Source organism: Trachurus japonicus, chromosome 11, assembly GCF_045865225.1.
Source record: "Trachurus japonicus isolate A0001 chromosome 11, Traja_1.0".
Taxonomy (NCBI): domain Eukaryota; kingdom Metazoa; phylum Chordata; class Actinopteri; order Carangiformes; family Carangidae; genus Trachurus; species Trachurus japonicus.
The window spans coordinates 4,816,205-4,842,536 of record NC_140917.1 but is presented as its reverse complement, the minus strand read 5'-3'; the positions used below and the strand labels follow the sequence as shown (position 1 = coordinate 4,842,536).

Here is a 26,332-nt window from a genome sequence, read left to right as displayed (position 1 = left end):
TTTTCACAGTACCGTATTTTGATTTCACAGAACTTTAAGCATGTACGCAAATCGGGCAGTGCCCAAATGAAGTTTGTCCAAGTGGAGTTGCCGTAGGCAGCTGTCCAAGATGGCGGCCGGTCTGCGCATGCGCATACCAGTTTTGTCACAGATCGGGTAGCGTCGCAAATCGGGTAGTGACAGGTGTTGCTGGGTAAACTAGCAGCCTCGGAGACACGGGTCCGACCCGCCCCTCGACCTCCTTAGCTCCGCCCCCTCGTCCAAATATGGTTTCTTCTGGCTCCAAAAATCAAAAATGGCGGCGCCCTGAAAGCCAATCTCCGGGCTTCACAAACGGCCCTTCACAAACCAATGGGTGACGTCACGGAGGGTTGCCACTTGGTCGGGATCAATCTCCTGTTTTCCCATGGATGTATTATTCATTAGATTCACATGACGTCACTGTGTTTCTGCGCCGCCATATTTGTGTCCGAATCAGGGCAACCTGGGCACAGATCACAGCGTCACGTTACCAGAACAAGTGGAGTAGTAGGAGGAAATCAGCAAGAGACCGAAAATTGACGTTATTTGAAAGATGCCAGGATTATATTGTGCTGTTGGCTGTGATAGCAGTCACCAAAAAAAACCCCGGACTGCAGTTTTATTCCATCCCAAAAGACGTAAAATATAGCCGGAATAAATGGTTGACAGCAGGCAGTCTGTCAGTGGCAGCATGGGCTGTGACAAGTCTCACAAAAAGAGGGGATTCACTTTTTCTTTTAATAACATGGATATATTGAATTCTGCATTTTGATTACTTTCTTATTAATTATCACTGATTCTGCATTTAGGGTCTTTTATTTCTGTATAACAGACCGTTGCTAAGTAAAACGGGCCGTTGCTAGGGACGCCGCTCTGATCAGCGCAGCAGGGCAGAAGAACTATAAGGATTTTTACCTTGTGTTTCATTTTTACCAGCTTCAGACTAATTGTGATGTTAGAAAAATGACTTGTAGCTTGTTAGAGGGAGAGTGGAGGCTCTCTGCCTCCCTCACCGCTGCTGGAATCAAACCTGCGATCAGAGCGGACAGAGCGGACGGGCCAGCGCAGTGTCACAGCTGTGACCAGCTGTGTCTGTGCCACCGCGAGTCCGTGACACAAACGTGTCCCGTAACCGTCATCTCTTATGACAGACAGGACGACATAAATGCGCACATCGTAACATTTACATGATAATTCATCAATCTACTGATTGATTATCAAAAGCTCGTTGAAAACAACTACACACGAGTCGACCGAGAGGAGGGTGAGGAGCAACAGCGGAGAAGTGGCCGGACTTCGGACTTTGATCAACATAACGTCTCAAATTAATTAATTAATTCATAAACTGTGTAATAAGTGGGATAATATAGAGTTTGTCTGTTGTTATAGAGATATAAACCCAGACAGGATGTATGAAACCCTGTCATTTTGTCAAGAAACTGTCATTTCCATCCTGCGGTTTGCATGCTGTCATATGAGGAGACCTGTCAAATCGGACACAAATATGGCGGCGGTCCCTTCGACGTGACGTCACTGCAACCTATGAATATTGTGTTTTCCCCATAGGTTTTCCCATGGTTTTGTTGCTAGGCAATCTCTGAACTCAGCGGGCCAATGACGTTGTGCGACGTCATCAAGACGCGCTGGAGCGGTTTCCTCTGGAAAAAAAAAAAAAAAAAAAAAACGAGCCGGAAGAAAACCTGAAGAAAACAAACGAGTGGTGGTGAACTGGGAGCTGAACTGGGACCAAACCAGACCACTTCACTTCACCTCGGACTGGAGACACCGGTTTGGTCTGAACCGAGGTGAATGAACCTCTGCGGCTCAGCGGAGGTCGAAGGAGAAAAACTATCGGCGGGAAAGAGGAAGAGAAAGGCGCGAACCGAGCTAACAGCTAACAGCTAGCGGCTAGCAGCTAACGACACATCCAGCAGCTCGGCGGCTTCTGTCTGATGAACGACGACATTAAACAATATTAACTGACTGATGACCGACACCATGGACCCCCCCGCAGCCCTGCGCACCCCCACAGGTGATTAGGAGCTCACACGTTACCTGTAACTGCAGACACGTTACGTTACTGTGGGCGGTGATGGGGCTAACTGCTAACAGCTAACAGTCCATTAACCCTTTAGCACAGAGAAGGTTTAGGACACGAGGGGAACCAGTTTCTCCTGAATAGAGTTTTGCCCCTAAAATTTGAGACAGTGCAAGTAAATGTAAAAAAATCTACTTGCACATGTGCAACCAGTAAATTTGCAATTGCAATTTGTTTTTTGTTTTATTTTGTTTTTGTTGTTCAGTGTATGTTTTCTTCTGATGCAGATTTCACCATGAAACTTCCCAAGTTTATCACTTATACACCTTAGGCAATATCTAATTAAATATGCACGAATTTGCATATATTTCCAGAACAGAAATCTGAACAATGGATAAAGCTACTTTCAAAGTTCTTGTTTTATTTTGTTGACATATTAGAAGTTTTTCCAGAGGAGGATTTTGGATATCTCTTTTTATCACTCTGTAAATGAGAAAATACTGTCACCAGCCCTAAAACATCTAATGTCGCCATGTTTTTAGTAATAAAATGTTGTATAAATGAGGCTGTGAATGATATATCAACAAACCCCTCTGAACCTTCAGGATATAGAAAGGGATCAAACTGGAAAGTTTGGTGTCTGTAAGTGCTGCTGAAGTGGAGATTTCTCGCTCTCAGTCTGAAAAACTCTTTCTGAGAAAACGGCCTTTAAAGACTTTTGGACTGTAAATTACATAGATTGTTATTGTCAATCGTAATTTTATGATTTGTTGCGGATGCAAAGGAAATTACAATTTCAAGCATCTGCCATTTTCAGCTCAAAATCTCCTTAAACTTGTTGCAGAAAATCCTCTTCTGTCCCAACGTTGGTGTGATATTTTGCCGTGTCTGAAATCATATCTGAGTAGAGCTCCAAAGACGTTTTATCCTATAGAACCACACACGGGTCCTGTAGCTCACTGGCGCTCTTGCCTTGAAAATCACAACATCCGGTGTCAAAATATGAAAAAAAAAAAATTTGGTTGTTTTTTTTTTCATTTATTTCTGTTGTCTGGAGATTTTATTTTATGTTTTATGAAATAGAACATGAAAAGCAAATGTGTTTAAAAGTTTGTTTGCTCAAAACGAAGATTGCCTTGTGTTTCAATTTGACTTTTTGTATTTTCAAAATAAAAATCAAATAAACCTATTGTTTTCTCCTCTTCGTCAAAAGAAAATCCAATATCCAATATCCAAACGATACACTGACCTGCATGTCGATTTACAGCGCACGCCTCTAAATGTTCTGCTTGCGCTCCTAAAATTTTAAGTTTGGGGGCCAAATAAATAAAGTTAGTCTGGAGCCCTGAGTTTGTTTGGCCTGTCTACGTACATTTATATAATGTCACAAGTTTCCAACTAACTAATTAATATGTCAATCATACTTTATTTTAGGGATGCACCGAATATTCGGTAACTGAATATATTTGGCCGAATATTGCAAAAAAAGCAACATTCGGTGGAATGAGCGAAAAGCAAGGCCGAATATATAGGCTATATATAAAAAAAAGGTCTGATAAATACGCGATCGCGCGACGATCAAAACGGCAGCTTAAACCCCAGCTTTATTAATGAGTGACTCCTACTGCTGGAAAAACAACAGCAACAAGAGCAGTGGGAGGGAAGCTGCACCGTTGCACGTCGCTCCAAGAGCCGGTGCGTCCTGTCTGCAGCGGAGACACGGCCACTGAGAGGCTGAGTGAGGGGACCGTTCTGCAGCAACGCGCCGTTTAATGAATCATTTAAAAACCAAACACCCTGAACAGCTGAGTAGGCTACGAAAGGGAGAGACGGCTGCAGCAGTTACAACGAAAGCTCCTCGTCCCAGCACGTCGCCCACTCCGTCCGTGGCCGACAGCTTTTAAAACAGTGTTTCCCAACCTTGGGGTCGGGACCCCACGTGGGGTCGCCTGAAATTCAAATGAGGTCGCCTGAAATGTCTAGTAGTCTAATTGATGAATTAAAAAAAATCTGACCAAGAAAGGTTAGGAACCACTGTTTTAAAAGACACTTGGGTTTTTTTGGAATGTACTTGCATCTTTCAGCACTCACAATGGGCCGATATAGGCCTAAATGAAAAACTTTATATAACTTGTTGTGCTTTTTTGATGAGCAACGGCAACTGGAATATTCAAAAACTGTCAGAATAGTCAATTAACATTTACTTTCTTTGAAAATTAAGTTTAAAAAAATATTTTATTTAAAAACTTTATAACCACTTTCGGTATTCGGTTATTTGGCCAAGCGTTTTGATTTTATTCGGTATTCGGCTTCGGCCAAAAAATGCCATTCGGTGCACTCCTACTTTATTTTTACATCACTTTACTTACATGTACACAAAGTGCTTTGCAGGATTTAAGGAATAAAGATACAAGATCAACCCCAAACTCCACACACATACACGGATAGAAGAATGAAAGAATAAAAGAATAAAAATAATAGAAATATGACGATAACAAGAGGAAGAGCTCCAGGTGTTAATCTCACATGTTCCTCTCTCTCTCTCCTCCTGCTGCAGCTTCTGACTCCTCAGACGATGAACCGCTGATAAAGAAGAAGACGAACTCTGAGAAACCAGAGAAGAAAGAAAAAACATCATCCAGATCCAACGGCACCAACAAGAAGAAAGGTGACGATGACGATGAACCTGAGCTAGACGACAGCCGTGAAGAGATGAGTGAACACGGTGGAAATGTTTTGTTTTGTTTTGTTTTGTTTTTTCAGACGTGAACACAGACGACAGCTCCGACAACGAGCCTCTGAGTAAAGTCGCCAAAGTGTCTTCCAGAGCGGCGAAGAAGTCTTCATCGGTGTCTCCAAAGAAGGAAGAAGGTGAGAGAAGCTGCAGCGTCTTACTCTCGACTCACTCTCAGTTCGTCACATGCAGATCTGTGCAGCGTTTCCTGTTTTTAAGGAGGAACTCTGTAGTATTTCCACCTTAACTCAGCTCCATGTTTCCTAGTGTTGGTTAAATCACTGACTTGTAACTAGTTCCAGGGAGAATGGAGCGTCTCTTGGCTGAAAACCAACCTTGTAAGATCAGAGCCTCCGACCCGGTGTCCCAGCTCTCGTCTCCATGGCGACACCGCCACACAAATATTTGTTCTGAGACTGAAGGAAATTACTTTTTTAGTCAATGTATATGTTCAAATTAGAGCCAATGACGTGAATTTGTGGAAATATTGTTGAGAAACTTCTGGAAAAAAGACTTTTTTAGAAAAAAGTGATAACAAATTTTCAAATAAAGACGTTTTTTTGTTTAAATTCTAGAAAAAAAGTGGTTAGAATTCTTAAAAAAAAAAAAAAAAAAAAATATTTTCTCAAAAATTTCTCAGTGGTAAAAGTTTTTTTTTAAATTCTAGAAGAAATTGGTAAAATTTCTCCCAAAGAAAATGTTAAAGAAAAAACTAGACAAAGTGGTTAAATTTCTATTTTTGAAAAAGTAAAAAAATATATTTTTTCTTGAAAAAAGTGGTAAAGTAGTGGTTACATTTTTAAAAAAAATGAATAAAAAACTAATAAAATAAAAAAAAGTGGTAAAATGTCAAGAAAAAGTTGGGGGGGACCCCTTTGAACCCTCTCAAGGACCCCTGGGGGTCCCCGGACCTCACTTTGAGAACCATTGAAATCAATGCCTTGTAACTAGTTCCAGGGAGAACTCCAGGGATCAGAGCCTCCGACCCGGTGTCCCAGCTCTCGTCTCCATGGCGACACCGCCACGTAATCTCTTGTTGATGACAGATAAGACTACACAGATATACACATGATGGTAACATGGTAGATGATAAATAACCTTATCCACCGCTCCATGGATTGATTTCTCACTGGCTTCGTTGAAAATAAAAACAAATGCACATGGAGGAGAGGAGGGTTAGAGACACAGAGGAGGAGACACCAGACCTGGACAGTTCAGGGTTAAACAGAATATTTACTCTGCCATGTGCATCAGTTCAGCTGCTCTTTCCTACTCTAAACTCACCTGTTTGTGGTAAAGAGTTCAGCTGGAAACACTTTGATCCGTTTGCTGCTCAGAGGAGCTCGTGGTCGATGAGTTCCACCTCAGAGTGACGAGCTCTCATCCGTCTGTAACCGCGTTAAACTGCTGTTTATAGAAAATGCCTCCCCCCCTCTCTCTCTCTCTTCCTGCTGCAGCTTCTGACTCCTCAGACGATGAACCGCCGATAAAGAAGAAGACGAACTCTGCGGCTGCTGAGAAACCAGAGGAGAAAGAAAAAACATCATCCAGATCTAACGGCACCAACAAGAAGAAAGGTGACGATCAACATCACAATACACACAAACTGTAAATACTAAACCACAGCAGTGATGTGATGATGTGTGTGTTTGTTGTTTCAGACGTGAACACAGACGACAGCTCCGACAACGAGCCTCTGAGTAAAATCGCCAAAGTGTCGTCCAGAGCGGCGAAGAAGAGTTCATCATCGAAGACGTCGAAGAAAGAAGGTGAGAGAAGCTGCAGCTGAACCCTCTCTTCAAATTCACTGTAACTGACTTTTACTGTGTTTGTTGTCAGTACAGAAGAGCATTAGGGCCAACAACAGAGGGTTTTTTGTAAGATTCTGAGATAAGACAGTTTTTATCTCAGAAATTCTGACTTTTTATCTTAGAAATTCTTAGTTTTTTATCTTAGAATCTTAACTCATTGAGTGCCGCGCTCATTTCCAAAGTTTTAGTCAAGTGTACCGGCAATTTAGACCATTTTTGACGATTTTTGTAGAGCCACAGTGTATTCTATATTATTGCCACCAACACATACTGTGGCTCATTTGAAAGGTGAAACTTTATGCTTCAAATGGCCACAAACCGTTTGTTTCTACGTGCCTCCGTTCCTGAGAAAAGTCAAGCTAAACATGGCTGGGTTTCACCAAAATCCCTCCTTTTTTTCTATAAAAGGAGATACAGCGTCTTTTATGAAAGCTGCTCTGTTTGTGCCTGTCGCTCTTCTGACACTCGCATTTCTGGATCAAAGGGCTCGTGTAAGATAAATATATACAACAATTGTTGTTCTATTCACAAAACCACCATCGGGGGCGGGGGGGGCGCCACTAAACAACAATAACACAGACGAGAAATCCCGTTTTTGGCACTCAACGCATGGGAACGAAAAACGAGAAATTACGTGGTTGGCACTCAGTGAGTTAAAAAAAACAACTCAGAAATTCGGACTGTATATTTTTTTATCTCAGAAATTCTTAAGGTGCATTCACACCGGACCTTTTATTTTTGTCGCTGTCTGACGGCCGGAGAGTTGGGATTTCTCATCTCGAGCGACGGAGTGAAAAATCGCTCGGAGCCCCAGCGATTTTTCGCCTGGGCGATTAAACGCTCAATCGCTCGTAGGGTTGTTCGGTATACCAGTACTAGAGTGGTACCGGGGTACTGACAAAATCAATTTGGTCTACGTATGGGAAACGATAGGTGTGTGTTTGAGTAACATGAACGCTTTTGTTTCATTCTATAAACAACTGATAACAATTTCTCCCAAAAATTACAACTGGTCAAAATAACAAAAAAAAGATGTGTTTTCAGACCTCAAATAATGCAAAGAAAACAAGTTGATATTCATTTTTAAACAGACCACTAATGTTTTAATTTAGGAAGAGTTCAGATTAATATAGATGGAAATTGAATCCTGCAGCAGCAGTAACTGTTTACTGATTTACTGATTACTGATGCATATGTTATAGTTCTAAGATTTTCTAATAAAATAAAGCCAATAATGACATTTTTTGTGTTCTCTTTTTCTTTGGAAAAGTACCGAAAAGTATCGAAAAACATTTTGGTACCGATACCGGTACCAAAATGTTGGTATCGTGACAACACTAATCGCTCGTTTGCATTGACTTAACATGTAAACTCGTCGCCCGCGAGAAAAACAAAAGGTCCGCTATGAACGCAGCTTTAGTTTTTATCTCAGAATCTTAAAAAAAAAAACTCCGTTGTTGGTCCTGATGCTCTTCCGTATGGCATCTCTTTCATGGCGTCTAAGTCTGTAGCTTCTCATCGTCTCTGCCCAGATTGAACCTGTTATCTGTTTGTAAACTCTGTTTTTAAAGTTGAAATATTATTGATATGTTTTTGTCACAGAATCACCAGTGGACGACGACGACGACGACAACGACAGTGTGGACGATGAACCTCTGAGTAAAGTTGCCAAGAAACTTAAATCGCGGCCGCGGAGGAAGGCGTCGGTCACTCCGTCCCGACAGACGGCCGCGGCGATGAAATCCAAACGGAACGCCGCCAGGAAGAAAGGTGGGTGAGCTGGGAAACTGATCTCAGAGCAGCCGTAACAGCTAGCCTCGCATCACCAGGCTCTTCAGACAAGCGAAGAGCCTGGTGTCGGTTACCTCCGAATTCGTCTGCATTCTGGTTCCTGTCTGTAGCGGAGACCAAAATCACCAAATTCACCAAAATAAAAGTGTTCATCAACATAAAACTCATAAAATAAACATTAAAGCAGAAGTAAGCGATGCGGTCGTTTTGGCTAATGCTGCGTTCCAGCAAAAGCAGAGTGGACACGCACATCACACCAGTGAGGGCAGGTGCAGAGTGCAAACAATAAGCAAAATAGAAAAAACAAGAGCACTCGCAGCTCTGCAGGACTCAGTGTCAATTTATTGTAGTGACGTACGTTTCGAGCAATGTAGCTCTTCGTCAGACAGTAGGATAGCTATCAGAAGCCATCTTAAATACTACTAGTCACATGACTTGATCAGGAGAAGATAGTATGCAGCTGTTGCAGGTGTCAGAATTACGTTCCAGGCAGGCTTTTGAAACCGTAAATTACAGCTTCAAGTCACAACTTACGACTTTGTAGCGTTCCAGGCAACCCACTCGTGTTTTTCCGACCTGTTTTACCTGTGAAAGTCACTATAACGGCCACTCGTAACTTCCGACCCGTGAACTCGTACCAGATCGAACTGGTACGACTTCACAGGTCGGAAAAACACGAGTTACGAGTTGCCTTGAACGCACCATAACGTTTTGTCAGCCGATGGAGTTAGCAGCCCCCGCCCTCGTCATGGATCTATTGGTCCTCGTCCCTACGTCACCACATTCAGGCGCATCCCTTGGCTGCACACACAGAGAGGACTGCCCCTTTATGCCGTTCTCTCTCCTCATTGGATAAAGGTTGTAGGATACAAGAAAAGTTTTCTCCTCGGCTCAGAGCAGAGCAGAGTGACTGACAGACCCGTGTTTCAGACCAAACACTCTATAGAAGTGATTGCTGTCGGAAGATATAACTATTTAAGACTTATATTAACACAAAAATATCGCTTACTTCTTCTTTAACTTGTAATACAATAAAAGCAAAATGTTAACTTAATGCATCAGGGACTTTCTTGTAAATTATATTCCTTAAATTAAAGAGTTTTACCGCATTTTATTAGCTCGGTGCTTTTATTTTGACGGAAAAGCCTGTCTCTCTCAGGGCTTGACGCTAAGCTTTTTTCCAAGTAGCACTGTGCTACCATGCTGAAAAATTTAGTAGCACACAACATTTTTTAGTAGCACAATAAAAATTTTGTAGTTTTGGTGAAAATATCATTTTCAAACAAATAAAGTAGATTTAGCCTATAATCCTAACCCTGTAGACTAATTTTTAATGTTTTAACTGGCTCTTTGCCTTAACAAAAATCAGGAAAGACAAACAATGCAAATATGTGTGAGAAAATAGAATATTTATTACAACCAATATTAGTTTTTAGTTTTACGCTGTATGTGTGTGCATGTGGCCCAGGGGTGGGGGTATTGATGAGCAGTGAACCTATATTTCCCTCAGTATAAAAAGCTGAACATTACATACAGGGCTCTACACTAAGATTTTTTAGGAGCACAATGAAAAATGTTGTAGCAGGCTGTTTAAGCCTTAAATAATGCTGAGGGTCCAACATGACCCATTTTTACATTTGAGAACAGTAAAAACACCAAACATTTTTCCTCAACAACCTGTCACACAAGCAGCTCCATGTTGCCCCTGTGTGATGTTCAGGGACAGGTCAGACAGGGAGCTTTGAGGTTGAAGTTTATATGAATGTTGCACTGTGAGACTGTGACCACATGTCAGCTGTTCTCACCGCGACAAGCGGTTTTTTTTTTTTGATAGCTCCGCGGTAGCCTCGGAGGCCACGTACCACCTAAGGGCTTCCTTCACCTTTCAAACGGAGCAGAGCTCCATGTGAAACAGTAGGAGAGACAGCCCGAGACCGTGTACCGGAGGAAGAAGCAGGTCGAACGTGCACGGAAAAAAAGCGCATCGCACCGAATGTGCGCTGCTACGGTGTCGCCTTGGCGTGCATGACGCGCGTCTACCTTGAAAGTAATGTGCGGAAAAGACGTTACATCTGAACGGCCCCGATGTACACAAGCTTTAATCAATGCGGCGGCCAAAATCACCAAACAGGCAGGGGGGGCGGGGCGGGGGGGATACTGCTCACGTTAAACAGCATGCAAAGCGGTGCATGCAGTTTCTGTCCGAGTCGCACTGATGCGACTGAATGCAATTTTTTATTCGCACGGGCTATTATCAACTCGCAAATGCGAGCAAAACTGTCGCACTGTCGAGCCCTGTCTCTCGCCCTGGATCCGTTTCCTACCAAAACAGCGAGTCAACGGCCCCAGACTAGTAACAGCACACAGGCTGCATCAATAAGATCTGTTTTTATTTGTTGCAGTGAGATACGCGGAGTCGTCCAGTAACAGCGACAGCTCGGAGTACGAACCCCCGGCGGCGGTGAAGAGGAAGAGCACGAAAGTTGCCGCGGCGACCAGGACGACGAAGAGGAAAGTGAAAGGTGGGGAGAGACGCCTGGTTCGGCCTCGGCTTCGTCACACGGAGCTGCAGCCTCGACTCTGACCTCTGGTGTTTTACATCCTCAGACAGCAGCTCGGAGAAGGAGGAAGAGGAAGAGGAAGAGGAAGAGGAAGACGACAATGATGATGACGATGACGATGACAAAGATGATGATTATGATGATCGCCGTGGGAACAAGAAGAAGAAGAGCCCAGCCAAGAGGAACACAAAGAGGACGACGGCCTCGACGCCTCGGCGTGGTGCATCATCCAGGAAGAGACGAGGTACTCCCCCGGCAGTAACCGTGGCAACTAAATGAGGTTGTGTCTCCAGGGCAACTGATTGGCTGAAAGGGGGCGGGGTCTATCTGAAGGAAAGATATCACAGCTGATGTTGTTAAACCGCGACTGAGTCAATGTAGCATCATTTATTCACAGACGATTTTGGGTTATTTTCCTTCCTCATCATGTCTTCTTTCAGACCAGAGGAAAGAAATGGTAGAAAATCCACATTAATGTTTTTATTTTCAGTTCAGTTCAGTTCAATTTTATTTATATAGCACGTTTAAAAACAACCATTGTTGACCAAAGTGCTGTACAAGTCATATCAGACTAGGGGTGTCACGATTCTCCAAATCCTCGATTCAATTTGATTTTCGATTTTAGGGTCACGATTCGATTCGATTCTCGATTTTTTTTCTTTTTCTTACAGCACAGACGCCTATGCTATTTTCAGACTAGTCTAGTCTACGATCATTGGTTTTATTCATCAAATGTTGTACAGTAAATCTCATTTCAAAAGATGGGATACATATAAGTGATGCAATTTCCATAATGTATCACATTAGGCACTAATGGTCACATTTAAATAATTTCTTTACAATATAAAGGTAACATGCCCCCAGAAATCATGATCCAGGGGCCAAAATTGCCCCCAAGGTTTTGTAACAAATATGTTTATATCTGTACATAATCATAATTTTATTTTCATTAATTTACCGTCGTGTCTCATTATTCCTCCTGATGTCGGCTTAATGTAATGTAAACGAGATTGCGCTGATACGCAAGAGTCATTTGACAGCGGGGCAGAGCGGGGGGGGGGTCGTCGATCCTCTCTTTGACTTCGATGCTCGAGATCGACGTAATTTCGATTGATTTCGATAAAAAATCGAAATCGTGACACCCCTATATCAGACACATTATATCAAACACATTCAGCACAAATAGACAGTTCCACAGTATACATAGTAAACATAGTTTCCCATATTAACCCACACTGAAGGGCCAGCGAGAAAAAGTAGGTCTTGAGCAAAGACTTGAATTGCACAACATCTTCAGCAGATTTTATGTGTCTAGGAAGCCTGTTCCAGAGCCTGGGTGCTGCCACCGCAAAAGCTCTGTCACCTCTAGTTTTGCATCTTGTTCTTGGGACTTCATTTTGTCTCTTTTGTCTGTAAATTTCGCCTAAATTCACCAGAAGTTAGTCTGAACCATGTCATGTCAGGTATCATTGCAAAGCTCTCTCTCTCCTGAACAATGATGTGGCTCCAAAATTGTTGTTTCCTCTGTATCAGCAACCAATCGTAAAAGTACAATTTACATTAACAATCTATGTAATTTTACAGTCCAAGTCTTTAAAGGCCGTTTTCTCAGAAAGTTTTTCAGACTCAGACTCTGAGCTAGAAATCTCCACTTCAGCAGCACTTACAGACACCAAACCTTCCAGTTTGATCCCTTTCTATATTCTGAAGGTTTTTTTTTACAGGGGATTGTTGATATATCATTCACAGCCTCATTTATACAACATTTTATTACTAAAAACATGGAGACATTAAGATTTCTTAGGGCTGGTGACAGTATTTTCTCATTTACAGAGTGATGAAAAGAGATATCCAAAATCCTCCTCTGTAAAAACGAAACTAGTTTTATCCATTGTTCAGATTTCTGTTCTGGAAATGTATGCAAATTAGCGCATATTTCATTAGATATTGCTTCATTTACATATTTAAACATAAGATTTGCTAAAACTTGTAATACAAAAAATAACTGTCCTAATATAAGTGATAAACTTGGGAAGTTTCATGGTGATATGTTAGTTTACATTTTTACCCTATTCACCTGTAGTGTCTTATTATAAATACACAATAATAACAGTGAAATCTTCCTGCTGTGGTGGTCGTTTGTTCAGGAGCGTCTGACGGAAGCTCGGATGACGAACCTCTCATCAACGTGGCGAAGAAGAACAGCAGAGGAAAGAAAACTAAAAGTAAAGCGAAGGCTGCCGCCGTGAATAAGAATAAGGCGAAGAAGAGGGACACCAGGAAGTCCAGCAAGACGCCGGCATCAGGTGAACATGGAGACAATAATTAACACTCCGACTCTTCATTGGGATCAAATTAGGGATGTCACGATTATAGATTTTCTTGGTACGATTATTGTCAGAGAAATAATCACGATATTACGATTATCACAATTTTTATGCATTAATTAATTTCACAACACTATATAGTATGTGTAAAATCAAATATAGTCTAAATAATTGCAATGCTAATTATTTACACAAACATTAATAAAGGACCGATTATATTCCCTAGGGGAAGTGTTTGAATTATTCAAGTCATTAACTGTCATCTATACCAATTGTTTAAGTTTATTTTAATCGATTTTTTGTTTTTATTTTAATTACAAATGACACGCAAACTTTTAAATTCCTACCGATTCAATGTTACATTAGGTAAATGGACCAGTATCTGTGCATTTACCTTTATTTTGGCGCCACATCTGTCGATACGGTTCCGACATAATCTTTTTTGGAAAGTGACGGTATTTAGGAATCTTTGCGATAAATTAATTGTGGCGTTTAATACCACGATTAATTGTGAAAACAAGTAATCGTGACATCCCTAGATCAAATAAATGTTTCATCTGAGCGACATGTTTGTTTTCTTAATGTTCTGTCAGTGATGTCGAGCCACAGCTCAGACGACGAACCGCTGATCAAAGCTGCTAAACACCCACAAGTGACCAAGATCCTGAGAATAATCCTGGAGCGCTGTGACGGAGACGACGCCGGGCCGACAGGAAGTCTGAAGAAGAAGAAGAGAGCAGGTACTGATTATTATTATTATTGATTACAGTGGAAACCGCTTACAGTGACCATGTGGGTCCAGAGTCAATGTGATCACTAGAAGCGGTTTTTTTAAATCATTTGACTTCATTTTTTATGCAGAACATCATCTAAATGCCATTTGAATAGTTTTTCAATGAGAAAAATGTAACGAAACGGCAAGGTCGTCGTATCACGGCGGCTACGGCCACATCGTCTCGCTCTCTTCTTTTCGATCCTGTCGTCAGCTCCAAACTCGACCGTCTGCACCTCGATTACAGGCATCATTTAACTCACGTGACAGATTAACAACAGTCTCAGTACAGATCAGTGGTGCCCACATTCATAAAATGGCCGAAAATTAACACTATAAGCGGATTTCTTGATCACTATAAACTGATTATTTAAAGGGATTTTGGCAAACTGGCCCATTGCCATAAACCCTATAGTCATATCAGTAGGTTCATTACCTTTAATTGTCGGTGCAAACTATTTTTAGAACGGCAGAGCAGAGCCGTGAGCTGCTCAGAGCTACGCTACGGAGGCTCATGGGATTTCTTGGTTTCCCTCATCAAACTCATCAAATACACAATCCAACAACTCCACAACGCTCTGGTGGACAAGTTGTGACCTGCACATTCACCACACTATGAGATAATAACACAACGTTACCAGACAGAGTTGTTTTAGAGGGAAATTCATGCAAAACCGCTGATGCTGCGTTGCCTTCAGGGACAGTTTTTCATCAAGCAGTCTCTGTATTTCCCTCTAAAACAACTCTGTCTGGTAACGTTGTGTTATTATCTCATAGCGTGGTGAATGTGCAGGTCACAACTTGTCCACCAGAGCGTTGTGGAGTTGTTGGATTGTGTATTTGATGAGTTTGATGAGGGAAACCAAGAAATCCCATAATGAGCCTCCGTAGCGTAGCTCTGAGCAGCTCGTGGCTCTGCTCCGCCGTTCTAAAAACAGCTTGCACCGACAATTACTAAAGGTAACGAACCTACTGCTATGACTATAGGGATTATGGCAATGGGCCAATCTGCCAAAATGTTGAACTATCCCTTTAAAGCCAAACCAAAACCAAATGCAAAGTCTACGGCCTCTCTCTTAGTTTTATAATCTCGTATCCCCATGCAGTCAAATAATATTCCACTCTCCAACTTTAGAAACATGTTTTTGTATAATTTTTTAAAAACAGTTTTCTGTTTGTTTTATTTTTGAGCTCCTTCTCCACAGATGTTACACAGACACTTTTCAGAGTTGTTCGGACATTAATTATCTTAAAATTAAGTTCCTCTCTCAGATTAAACCCACGCTGCAACGTATTCTGTTCATCACCCAGGAGTAGATTGTCTCTTGGCTTTGTACATGATCAATCAATCAATCAATCAATCAATTTGTTTATTTCGGGCATGTCAATTTAAATCATCATCATCACAATACATGGCCGAAAGGGAAAAGCGGGAGAAGCAAAAGCTTATCTAGTCCCGCCCCCATTACCCACATCAGGGTATCCACGGGGTCTTGAAAAGTATTAAAAGGTGATAAAGTATTAAAAGGTGATAAAAAAAAGGTGATAAATCAATCTTAGGAAAATCAAGACCCTTAAAAAGTATTAAAAAGTCTTTTCACGACTTTATAAAGTCTTAAATATTGAAGGTATTTTTTCTGAATTAGCTGTCCAAGACTTTGAGTCGTAAAAAACATTGCGGAAGTGTGTGAATTTATTCGTTTTATTAAAAAACAAAGATGAACCGGTTCATGAAAAAGAAAAGAAGATTGCTCCACTCTCAAAAAAACAAAAACAACAATGTTTTTTTTTATAAACTTTGCCTTTTGATTTATTATCCCAGCCTTTTTTGAATTCTGTTGTATCATAGTGGTCTATAGTCTTTATTACAAAAACTAAAACTGTTAAGTTAAAAGTGTCACTGATGTAAATGGTTACAGCTTGAAGCGGCGGTGAGGTATTAAAAAATGTTGAGAAGGTCTTGAAAAAGTCTTAAAAAGGTATTAAAATTAACTTCAAGATTCCTGTATAGGACGAATCTCCTTGTTGTTTACAACTACTTCCGGGTAGAAAACCAGCATTCAAACAATAGTGACGGACGAGAGTTTCGCTATATATATATAATTTTTCATGTCATTAGACTAATCTGATGTTTGTAAAGTTTATAAAACCAGTGATTGGACAAACATTACTATTTACGTGTGCACATTTTTGTAATTAGTCGTGGTTATCATAGATTAGCCGGGCTAACGGTTAGCTACCTGTTTAACTTTAATAACTCAGTGACTCAATAAACGGTCCATGAAAAAATATTTTCTCCAGCGGACATCTGAGTTACAACATGACTGAGCTAACTGGAGTAGTTTCGTGTCGTGTCCCACAACGGGAGGGTTTTAACAGCTGACGTCCTGATGTTAGCTTAGCTACCGCCGTTAGCTTAGCTGCCGTTAGCTGTCCCTGTCAGCTGAGTCACTGATGCTTTCTAGACACTGTGATTCCCCCAAACTGAATAAATACAACACATAGCAACACAAAACACACACACAGAAATAGTAATGTTTCTTCAATCATTTCAGATTTGTCTAAACGGTGATAGGGCGTGAAAAATATGATATATATAGCTAAACTCTCGTTCGTAACTATTGATCTCATTCAAATTACGTGCTGGTTTTCTACCCGGCAGTAGAATGTAAACAACAAGGCGATTCGGTCTATATACCCTGATGATGCAGCTGAACCAGATCAGTGAATTTCAGAGTGTTTGCCGTTTTAAAAAAATAATACATTTGTAGTGATGGAGCAATGCATCGATCAAACAGACTGTAACGCCGCTGTGATTCTCCACAGCAGAGACGGAGACGGACGAAGAGCGCACAAAGGAGCGAGTGGAGGGGTCGGACTCGTCAGAGGAGGAATGATGATGAACTTTTGGGTTAAAACCGGTTAAAACCAGTCAGTGGCTCCTTCCATCATGGAGAGAAACTCCCTAAAACAACCAGTCAGTGTTCATGTAAATCTACTCTGTGTTTTCTATACATTATGTCTTAATTTATGGTGGTTGTATTTCTACTCCAGTTTTTAGGTTTGGGAACGGGGAACGGGGTTTTTGAGGAAGATTTTATGCACAGTCTCTAAATGTTTTAATATTTCTGCCTGTAGGTTGCATCAGCTGTTTCCTCTCCGTACATTAAACGTTCACTCAGCATGCAGCAGAGTCTCATGTGTCGCATTAAAATGCTTTCACTTTAAAATTAGATTCAAGTGTCAGTCTCTGTTTCATCTGACAAAAAACACACACACGCTGACAAAAAAAAAAAAAAAGTTCAACAAATATTTTATACTATTACTTAAAATTTCCATTTAAATAATTACTAGTAGTCAATTATTAAATTTCTCAAGTCAAAAGTTTGAAAAATGTTGTTATATTTGCTAGATAAGAATTATTTATTTATAGACAGTTAGTATTTCTGTTGATTCACATCAGAATGATTTTAAAAGGAGAAAGGAACCAAAGCTTCACATTTTAGAGGCTGAAACCTGTTAGAACACATTTAAATTAATGTACTGAGCAGAAGGAGAGAAACTGAACATCTTTTGTGTTTTTATTTTTATTAAAACAGGTGTATAAATGATTATACACGAAGAACAGGAAAAATAATAAAACAAAAACAAAAAGTAATGGGAAAAAAACCCCAGACCTATTAATTAAATAAAAAATTGACCAAAATTTTCATTGCCTTTTGGTTTTCCAGTCCATCAACAGTGGTGCCAAATTGATACGGTTTATGCAGAAAGTGTGTAAAACTTTGGTTTGGAGTCTATCCATTTTTTTTTTTTTTTTAATGAATGTGAAATTTACTTTAAAATAAAAATAAGTTGTACAAAATAAAGTCTTTTTCTTTCATGTTGTCCTCAAAGCAAAGAAGAATGTCTTTTTCCTTGCAGCCGGTTTTCCTTCCAGTTACTAGTGAACTTGTGTTTATTTCTTTCTTTATTGATCAAATAGTTATGTAAAAACATCCATGGCATACAGTACATTCCTTTAACAACACAATAAAGGAACAGGTGCATATGTGAACAAAATTACAACAAAATGTCTACACAACATACACATACCTGTCATGAAATAAAACAAAGGCTAGGTCGCCTTTTGTAAATCATACTTATCAATAATGCTAAACAGTTTAATGTCATTTTTGTGACATTAGTATTGTTACATCTGCAAGTATCTTAAAAAGATAAAATTTAAGAAAACATGTAAAAGTTGAGAAAATGGCCTCAAACCTCAGAGGGCATAAACATGTCTGTTTTAACCAGTGATTTGGTGTTTGAGCTTAGAGTGAGCCACATCCTAGGGCCATCTATCTATCTACCTACCTACCTACCTACCTACCTATCTACCTATCTATCTATCTATCTATCTATCTATCTATCTATCTATCTATCTATCTATCTATCTATCTATCTATCTATCTATCTATCTATCTATCTATCTATCTATCTATCTATCTATCTATCTATCTATCTATCTATCTATCTATCTATCTATCTATCTATCTATCTTCTCCGCTGCTTTCGAAGCGGTCGGACTCGACTCGGACGGACTCGGTAATTTCCGGCGCGTCTCCGAGTCTGACGTCACAGCCGAGTCCTCCAGCGGAGACAGCCGAGCAGCAGCCGAGAGTCAGAGCCAACAGCAGCCGCTCATGGTGGCTCGTCGCCCGGCGGAGGGGGAAAGTTGAAGAGAAAGTCGAGCTGAGGAGGAAGAAGAGGAGGAGAAAGAGAAAGAAGAGAAGGAAAAAGAAAGAGAATAACGGCGGCGGCTCGAGCGGACACCGGCCGAGCACCGAGCACCGGTAACAGTTACCGTTACCGGCAGTTACCGGAGGGTCAGCTAGCATGCTGCTGCCCCGACACATCACTCTCCTCTGGGACTAATCTAACCTCGTCATGACGGAGCTGCGGTGCCGGAGGACCGAGTCTGGGGAGAGAGCTGCAGAGGAGGAGGAAGAAGATGAAGAGGAGAGGCGCCAAAGTGACCCGGAAGTGACTGAAGGTAAGTGAAGCTAACGGAGCTAACGATGCTAACAGGACGCCGGTTAATGGCTTCCTGTGGTAAACACACACACACACACACACACACACACACACACACACACATAGGGAGGAGGTGTGTGTGTGCGTGTGTGTGTGTGTTGCTCAGCTGTGGAGGGGGCGGGGCCTCTGAAAGGGAAGTGGTCAGGTGTGTGTGTGTGTGTGTGTGTGTGTGTGTGTGTGTGTAGCAGCTGTGGTCACCTGGCTCCATCAGGCTTTAATAAAGGGACAGTTCAACATTTAGTCACTCCTCCTCTCACCATAACCCCTATAGTCATAGTAGCAGTATGTTCATGGTGCATGTTGTTTTGAGATCAGCGGGGCAGAGACGTGAGCTGCTCAGTGAACACAGTGGAGGTGAACGGTGCAGCAGGTCCCCTGTCCCTCATCAAACTAATCAAATACACAATCCAACAACTCCACAACGCTCTGGTGGACAAGTTGTGACCTGCACATTCACCACGCTATGAGATAATCATGAAACATTATGTGACATTACGACACATGAAGCAAATACTCTGAACTACTTTCTCTTCTGAAATCCCTCCGCCCAGCAGCCGTGTCTGGAATGTAGTTCCGGCTGCATTTCCCTCTAAAACAACTCTGTCTCATAATGTTACATGATTATCTCATAGCGTGGTGAATGTGCAGGTCACAACTTGTCCACCATAGTGTTGTGGAGTTGTTGGATTGTGTATTTGATGAGTTTGATGAGGGACAGGGGACCTGCTGCACCGTTCACCTCCATTGTGTTCACTGAGCAGCTCACGTCTCTGCCCCGCCGATCTCACAACAACATGCACCGATAATTAAAGGTGATGAACCTACTGCTAAGACTATAGGGCGGCAGTGGCTCAGGTGGTAGAGCGGCTCGTCCAATGATCAGAGGGTTGGTGGTTCGAATCCCGCTCTGTCCCGGTTGCTGCCGTAGTGTCCTTGGGCAAGACACCTTACCCACCTTGCTCCTGATGGGTCGTGGTTAGTGGTTAGTCGTGGCATGGCAGCTTCCGCCATCAGTGTGTGAATGGGTGAATGTGATGTACTGTAAAGCGCTTTGGGTATTGTTCAGGTATAGTAAAGCGCTATATAAATACAGACCAATTATCATAGGGGTTATGGTGAGAGGAGGAGCTGACTAAATGTTGAACTGTCCCTTTAAATAACACAGTTTCACATGGTGCCAGGCATGATGCGGTCATGGGAGTTTTCATTTTCAAACCACTGACTGACAGAAGAGACAGAAACCAGACTCACCTTCACACCGTCTGTTGCTGTTGTTGTCCCACCTGAGCAGGTGTGACGGCGCCGGGGGAAGCAGAGGATCATGGGAGTTTGTCCGGCGGCGCAGCAGGTGATGACTCATCAGAGAAGAAGAAGAAGAAGAAGAAGGAGGAGAAAGAGGAGGATGAAGGTGATGGCGGTCACCTGACGGACGAGGAACCAACCAGAGTGAAGACACCTGTCAGAAGAACCACGGCCTCCTCCACAGGTGAGTCTCTGTTTCTTAAATTCAGATATAAAAACTTAATTATACAAAACAGGAAGTTAAAGAAACAGTAACAGTGTCACTAACCCTACTTTTAAAGGGATAGTTCAACATTTTGGCAAATTGGCCCATTGCCATAATCCCTACTCCTAAAACTGTAAGGATTATTATGGCAATGGGCCAATTTGCCAAAATGTTGAACTATCCCTTTAAACACCTGGTTGTTATGGTGATGAGGTGGCGTTCACTGTCCTGTCCTGTCCTCTGCTCCTCAGCCGCTCTCCTCCAGCGTGTGCTGCGGGTCTTCTTCGGCGCTCTGGCGGCGGTGGCGTGCGGGATGCTCTACGCCGTCTACCTGTCCACCTACCACGACAGGAAGTTCTGGTTCTCCACTCGACAGGTGAGTCGTCGTCATCATCATCATCATCATCATCATCATCATCATCATCATCATCATCATCATCATCATCATCAGCTCCACCTGGTCCAACACTCACCTCCTCCAGGGTTCTTACAGATCCTTAAAAAGTTTTAACCCTCTAGGCACCAAAGTCGCATTATTGCGACAGGCAGCATGCTTGGATAAAACAGCCCATATCTTTAAATCTACTGACCTATATTGTTACTGCTTGGTACCACTAGGTGGCGAACACGTTCAGCTTCAATCCTCACGTCATTTGTGGGTGTGTTTTTCTACAAAATATCTGAGAAAAAAAAGTTTGATTGGCGCACAGGCGCTCCGCTTTTTCTCGCGGAGCTCACGCAGCTCACGCAGCTCGGAGCGACCAGGAAGTGAAATGTACTCCAATCACACCCCTGTTCCTTTACTTTGAGGATGAAATGTCAAAAAACTTTTTTTCCCTGTGTAAATATGTTCCAAATTCAGTTTTACTGGAAGTCACGTAATCCAATGGGGCTGCCACCCGGTGACGTCACAATATGCAAATTAGATGAGTACATTTACTCCTATCACAAACTTTAGGTCATTGTGAATATTTTTCTCATTTACACCATAGATTTATCTCTGACCACTTAAAAGCTACAGCCTTGTGAAATCCTGAAATCCAAACTTAATATTTTCCTAAATAAACTCCGGCACCTAGAGGGTTAAAAGGCATTAAATCCATTAATCTAAAAACAAGGCCTTAATTGGCATTAAAATGTCTTAAATCAATTTTTCAAATGTCTTAAAAATGTTAACACATGATAAGTGGTATTTTATGGTTGTAATTAGTCTCAAATCTCAAAATAATTGGTAACATTCCGACATAGAGAAGTTAGTGGCGGCCGTCAACGCTAAATTTCTCACCACCACCAGCTCCCAAGTCAGTGTTTTTTTTTGTTTTTTTCCGGACTTTTTATGCATTTATTTTGAAAGGACAGTTGGAAAGAGACACAATCCAATGTTCATGTAGCAGTCACTTTACCTTGGACCACAAGGAAAGTGGGTAAAATTGTCCCTAACCCTATTTTTATTTCAAGTGGCTTTAAAAACGTCTTAAAAAGTCTTAAATTTAAGTTGGCTTAAGTTGTAGGAACCCTGTGATCCCAGCAGTTTGGTAGATTCAGGGACAAAATGTGAATAAATGAATGTGTGGGAAACACTGATGTAGTCCTCAAAGCAAAGAAGAATGTTTTTATCCTTGCACCCAGTGTTCCTTCTAATGTAATATTGTACATCCAACCAACACTAGTAAATTTTTATTTATTTATGCATTTCTTTTATTGCAGAATAGGAATGTACAAACATCCATGGCATACATACATTTGGTTAACAACACAATAAAGTAACAGGTGCATGTGAGAACTTACAACAAAATACACATGTGTATAAAGTCATTTAAATTAAATTGAAACTGGTCAAATAAACAACATTTATAATATAACATATATTAATTTATATGTTGCACCTGTTTTTTAAACCAAACAGTGATAATGTGAATAAAGTTACACAAATTAAGAATTCTTAATGTTTTTTTCCCAACTACTGGATAATTAAATGAAATTTTAATTTTGATTTTGTAAAAATATTCACAATGTGTTTGAGTAATGTATATTTGCTTTTTTATTGAGTGTCAGATGTTGTTGTCTACAGACCTATCAGCCTTCAGTCTGACACACAGTCACATTTAACACTAAGTATCTGGATCAGACCGATCCGATCCAACTGGGATCAAAGTAAAGATGGATTATTGATTATTGATCCTGGATCATTTTATTCTAACACTGAGTCTCCTCTCTCTCTGTGTGTCAGGATCTGGAGCGGGAGGTCACCTTCCAGGCAGGAAGTGGCTTCTACTATTATTACTACAAACACCTGGTGACGGCGCCGTCCTTCAGAACAGGTACGTAGACGGACCGGACTCGAACCTGGAGGAGTTAAAGGTCTGCTGCTCACCTCCTCCTCCTCCTCCTCCTCCTCCTCCAGGTCTGTACGAGCTGCTGGTGGACAACAGGACTCTGTCTGGTCAGACCATCAACGCTGTGGAGCGTCTGTCTCTGTATCCTGAGCTCATCACCAGCTTCATCTACAGAGTCACTGGAGGACAGGTGAGTCGCTCCACTGACTCATCAGCTGCTGCTTCAAATTCATGCAAAACCGCTGATGCACGTTGCCTTCAGGGACAGTTTTTCATCAAGCAGTCTCTGCATTTCCCTCTAAAACAACTCTGTCTGGTAACGTTGTGTTATTATCTCATAGCGTGGTGAATGTGCAGGTCACAACTTGTCCACCAGAGCGTTGTGGAGTTGTTGGATTGTGTATTTGATGAGTTTGATGAGGGAAACCAAGAAATCCCATAATGAGCCTCCGTAGCGTAGCTCTGAGCAGCTCGCGGCTCTGCTCCACCGTTCTAAAAATAGCTTGCACCGACAATTAGCTATCGAATATTTTAGTAATCGAGTACTCTACTGAAAATTCCATCGATTAATCGAGTAATCGGATAAAACGTATTTTTGCTTGGTTAAAGAGCAATTATGAATACACAAGAGAAAATAACATATTTCACTCAATAATGAATGACCAATTGGTTTCCTTTTGTAGAATCAACTGTTTTTTATTTCTTAAATTCACAAGCAAGTATTTTCTGGTCTTGAAACATTACTAAAGAGGCGACTGCTGCTAACATAAATAAGAATAAATAAAACACAAATAAAAATAAATTAAATTAAATTACTTTCAAGATATCAAAAATAAATAAAATTAAATTACTTTCAAGATATCAAAAATGTTTTCTGTGGAGATGCTGCAACATGGAAGACGTGCTGCTGTGGTATGCAAGGGCCGTGTTACAACTAGAGTGCCTATAGAGAGACATTTTCTGTCTTTTTGTCGCCTTTTTCTCCCTCAGTCAAACACCCACGTCCGCCCCCCCGTTAAGGTTTCTACCTAATCAACGGTCTCACCGCAACAGATGGTTCACGTCATGATAACTTAAGTATTTTGGCCATTCAAACTTCCACAGTCCTTTTCTTTGTTTGATATTTCAAGAGACTTTGGTTAAGTAGCCTGATAGCTCCTAGGCAGGATTGTTCTGCTGTGTTGTCGCCACTCGCCACCGTCCCCCCGTCATCGCGGCCATCGCCTCGCCGCCGCCGCCGCCGCCCCCCTCCCCATCTCCGCCGTCATCCGCGGCGAACGGCCGCGCGGGGGGGGGGCGTGCACGGTTACGTTCATAGGTTACGTTACGGCGCACGTTGTGCCACATTGAAAGTCCGTGCGGCCGCTTGAACTACAATTAAATTAACGATTCCTCGAGGCAGAAAAAAATCCTCGGACCATTTTTTGTAATCGAGGTACTCGAATTACTCGAGGAATCGTTTCAGCCCTATAACGAACCTACTGCTATGACTATAGGGATTATGGCAATGGGCCAATTTGACAAAAATGTTGAACTCTTTCACAGTTTTTTGGGTGTGTAATTCATATCTTTGACTGCTGCAAACTTCTTAAAGGGATATTTCAACATTTTGGCAAATTCTCCCATCACCATAATCCCTATAGTTTTAGGAGTAGGTTCATTACCTGTAATTGTCAGTGCAAAATCTCTCCAAAATCAGGCAGGTTTCCAGGATGCCAAGTAGCCTATTCATTTTAATGTAACAATTGCCGATGAGAACGGGTGTCAAAAAGGGAAAAAGGAGGGGGAAAAAAAATCGATCACGGACTTTCATGATCGATTACCATGGCAACGAACGAAGCTTCGAAGCTTCAAATTTTTTGGGTCAGCCCTAGAGCAGCTCACGGCTCTGCTCCGCTGTTCTAAAAACAGCTTGCACCGACAATTAAAGGTAACGAACCTACTGCTATGACTATAGGGATTATGGCAATAGACACAGTCGGCAAGCAAGGAAACGTCACTTCCGGTTAGGGCCATACACACTCATGCAAAAAGGCGGCATTTTAAACCTTTGTCAAACGCTTGTTCGCCGTCCTGTCTTAGTTTTAATCACATGTATGTGCTGACAAAGAGCTATATATTAGAAAACTCATCACGATCTGGGTCGATTGCTGTCCGTACATCTTAAAATATAAAGTTTTCACAGCCATAGCCTACACCGAGTCAGCAGGGTCGGCAACCTTCACTTCCGGTCAGAGCGTTACACGTTTGGAGAAGATGAGCGAAGTTCCGATATAAAAGTTCAGGTTGTGGTTTTTGAATTTATTTGCGGTGCAAAATAATACACAATAACTCAGGCAGTGTCTACGAGTGTCTAGAGCCGGCCGGCGGCGACTAAGAGAGCGTCAGAGCCGTGGGGGAAGACAAATATGACTGACTGTGAAATACCTAATATTTTTAAATGTACGGACAACAATCGACCCAGATCGTGATGAGTTTCTAAAACTATAGCTCTCTGTCAGCATATACATGTGATTAAAACTAAGACAGGACGGCGAAAAAGCCTTTGACAAAGGTTTAAAATGCCGCGTTTTTGCATGAGTGTGTATGGGGGACACGGTTTGTTTTCCCCCACGGCCCTAACCGGAAGTGACGTTTCCTTGCTTGCCGACTGTGTCTATGGGCCAATTTGACAAAATGTTGAACTATCCCTTTAACTGTCCTGACCCAGACCCATTGGACCATCAGTGGATCAGATGGAGATATAAATCTGACAGTAATCAATAATCAGTAATCAGTGATAAAGTGTGTATTGCTCCTGCAGGAGGTGGTGGAGCCGATCTACTTCTACATGGGGGCGGTGTTCGGGCTGCAGGCCGTCTACGTCAGCGCTCTGTTCGTCTGCAGCTGGGTGATGAGCGGCACCTGGGTGTCGGGGCTGCTGGCCGCCGCCTGGTTCCTCATCAACAGGTGAGACACAGCACCTCCTTCCTGCTCCTCCCTGCTCCCTGCTCCTTCCTGCTCCTCACCTGGTCAGACAAGCTGCAGGTTTTATTTACTACTACTCCTCTCTCCTCTCCTCCTTTCTTCTCCTCCTCCTCTCCTCTCTGCTCTTCCTCTTCCTCTCTCCTCCTCCCTCCTCCTCCCTCTCCTCTCCTCCTCCTCCTCCTCTCTCCTCCCCCCTCTCCTTCTCCTCCTCTCTCCTCGTCCTCCTCCTTATTCTTTTTCTCTTCTCTTCTCCTCTCCTCAACTCCTCCTCTTCTTCTCCTCCTCCTCCTCATTCTCCTTCTCTCCTCCTCCTCCTCCTCTCTCCTCCCTCCTCTCCTCTCCTCCTCTCTCCTCTCCTCCTCCTCATTCTCCTCTCCTCTCCTCTCCTCTC

At 42.0% G+C, this 26,332-nt stretch overlaps 2 protein-coding genes across 7 annotated transcripts in view; both read left to right on the top strand.

Moving 5' to 3' along the window:
• The first annotated feature begins 1,721 nt into the window (after window positions 1–1,721).
• On the top strand, window positions 1,722–17,333 carry LOC146977960 (uncharacterized). Of its 6 annotated transcripts, none has more exons than XM_085790745.1 (11): window positions 1,722–2,053; window positions 4,617–4,727; window positions 4,823–4,930; window positions 6,251–6,370; window positions 6,455–6,562; window positions 8,207–8,374; window positions 10,798–10,917; window positions 11,033–11,200; window positions 13,104–13,262; window positions 13,877–14,023; window positions 16,882–17,333. In XM_085790745.1, the coding sequence occupies exons 1-11, from the start codon at window positions 2,008–2,010 to the stop codon at window positions 16,950–16,952; spliced, it is 1,326 nt and encodes a 441-aa protein (XP_085646871.1). In that variant the 5' UTR covers window positions 1,722–2,007; the 3' UTR covers window positions 16,953–17,333. The 6 variants fall into 6 exon arrangements, with proteins under 6 accessions (XP_085646871.1, XP_085646870.1, XP_085646869.1 ...); XM_085790744.1 differs by having other exon boundaries at window positions 11,003–11,200; window positions 13,107–13,262; XM_085790743.1 differs by having other exon boundaries at window positions 11,003–11,200; window positions 16,885–17,333.
• A 1,594-nt stretch (window positions 17,334–18,927) lies between these two features.
• The window catches only part of LOC146977959 (putative C-mannosyltransferase DPY19L4), a 28,568-nt gene continuing 21,163 nt past the window's right edge, over window positions 18,928–26,332 (top strand). The window contains exons 1-6 of the mRNA XM_085790748.1: window positions 18,928–19,090; window positions 20,423–20,617; window positions 20,890–21,014; window positions 22,869–22,959; window positions 23,043–23,164; window positions 25,778–25,923. Coding sequence (XP_085646874.1) covers window positions 18,985–19,090; window positions 20,423–20,617; window positions 20,890–21,014; window positions 22,869–22,959; window positions 23,043–23,164; window positions 25,778–25,923 — 785 coding nt within the window. The 5' untranslated portion in view covers window positions 18,928–18,984. The remainder of the gene's footprint in view (window positions 19,091–20,422; window positions 20,618–20,889; window positions 21,015–22,868; window positions 22,960–23,042; window positions 23,165–25,777; window positions 25,924–26,332) is intronic.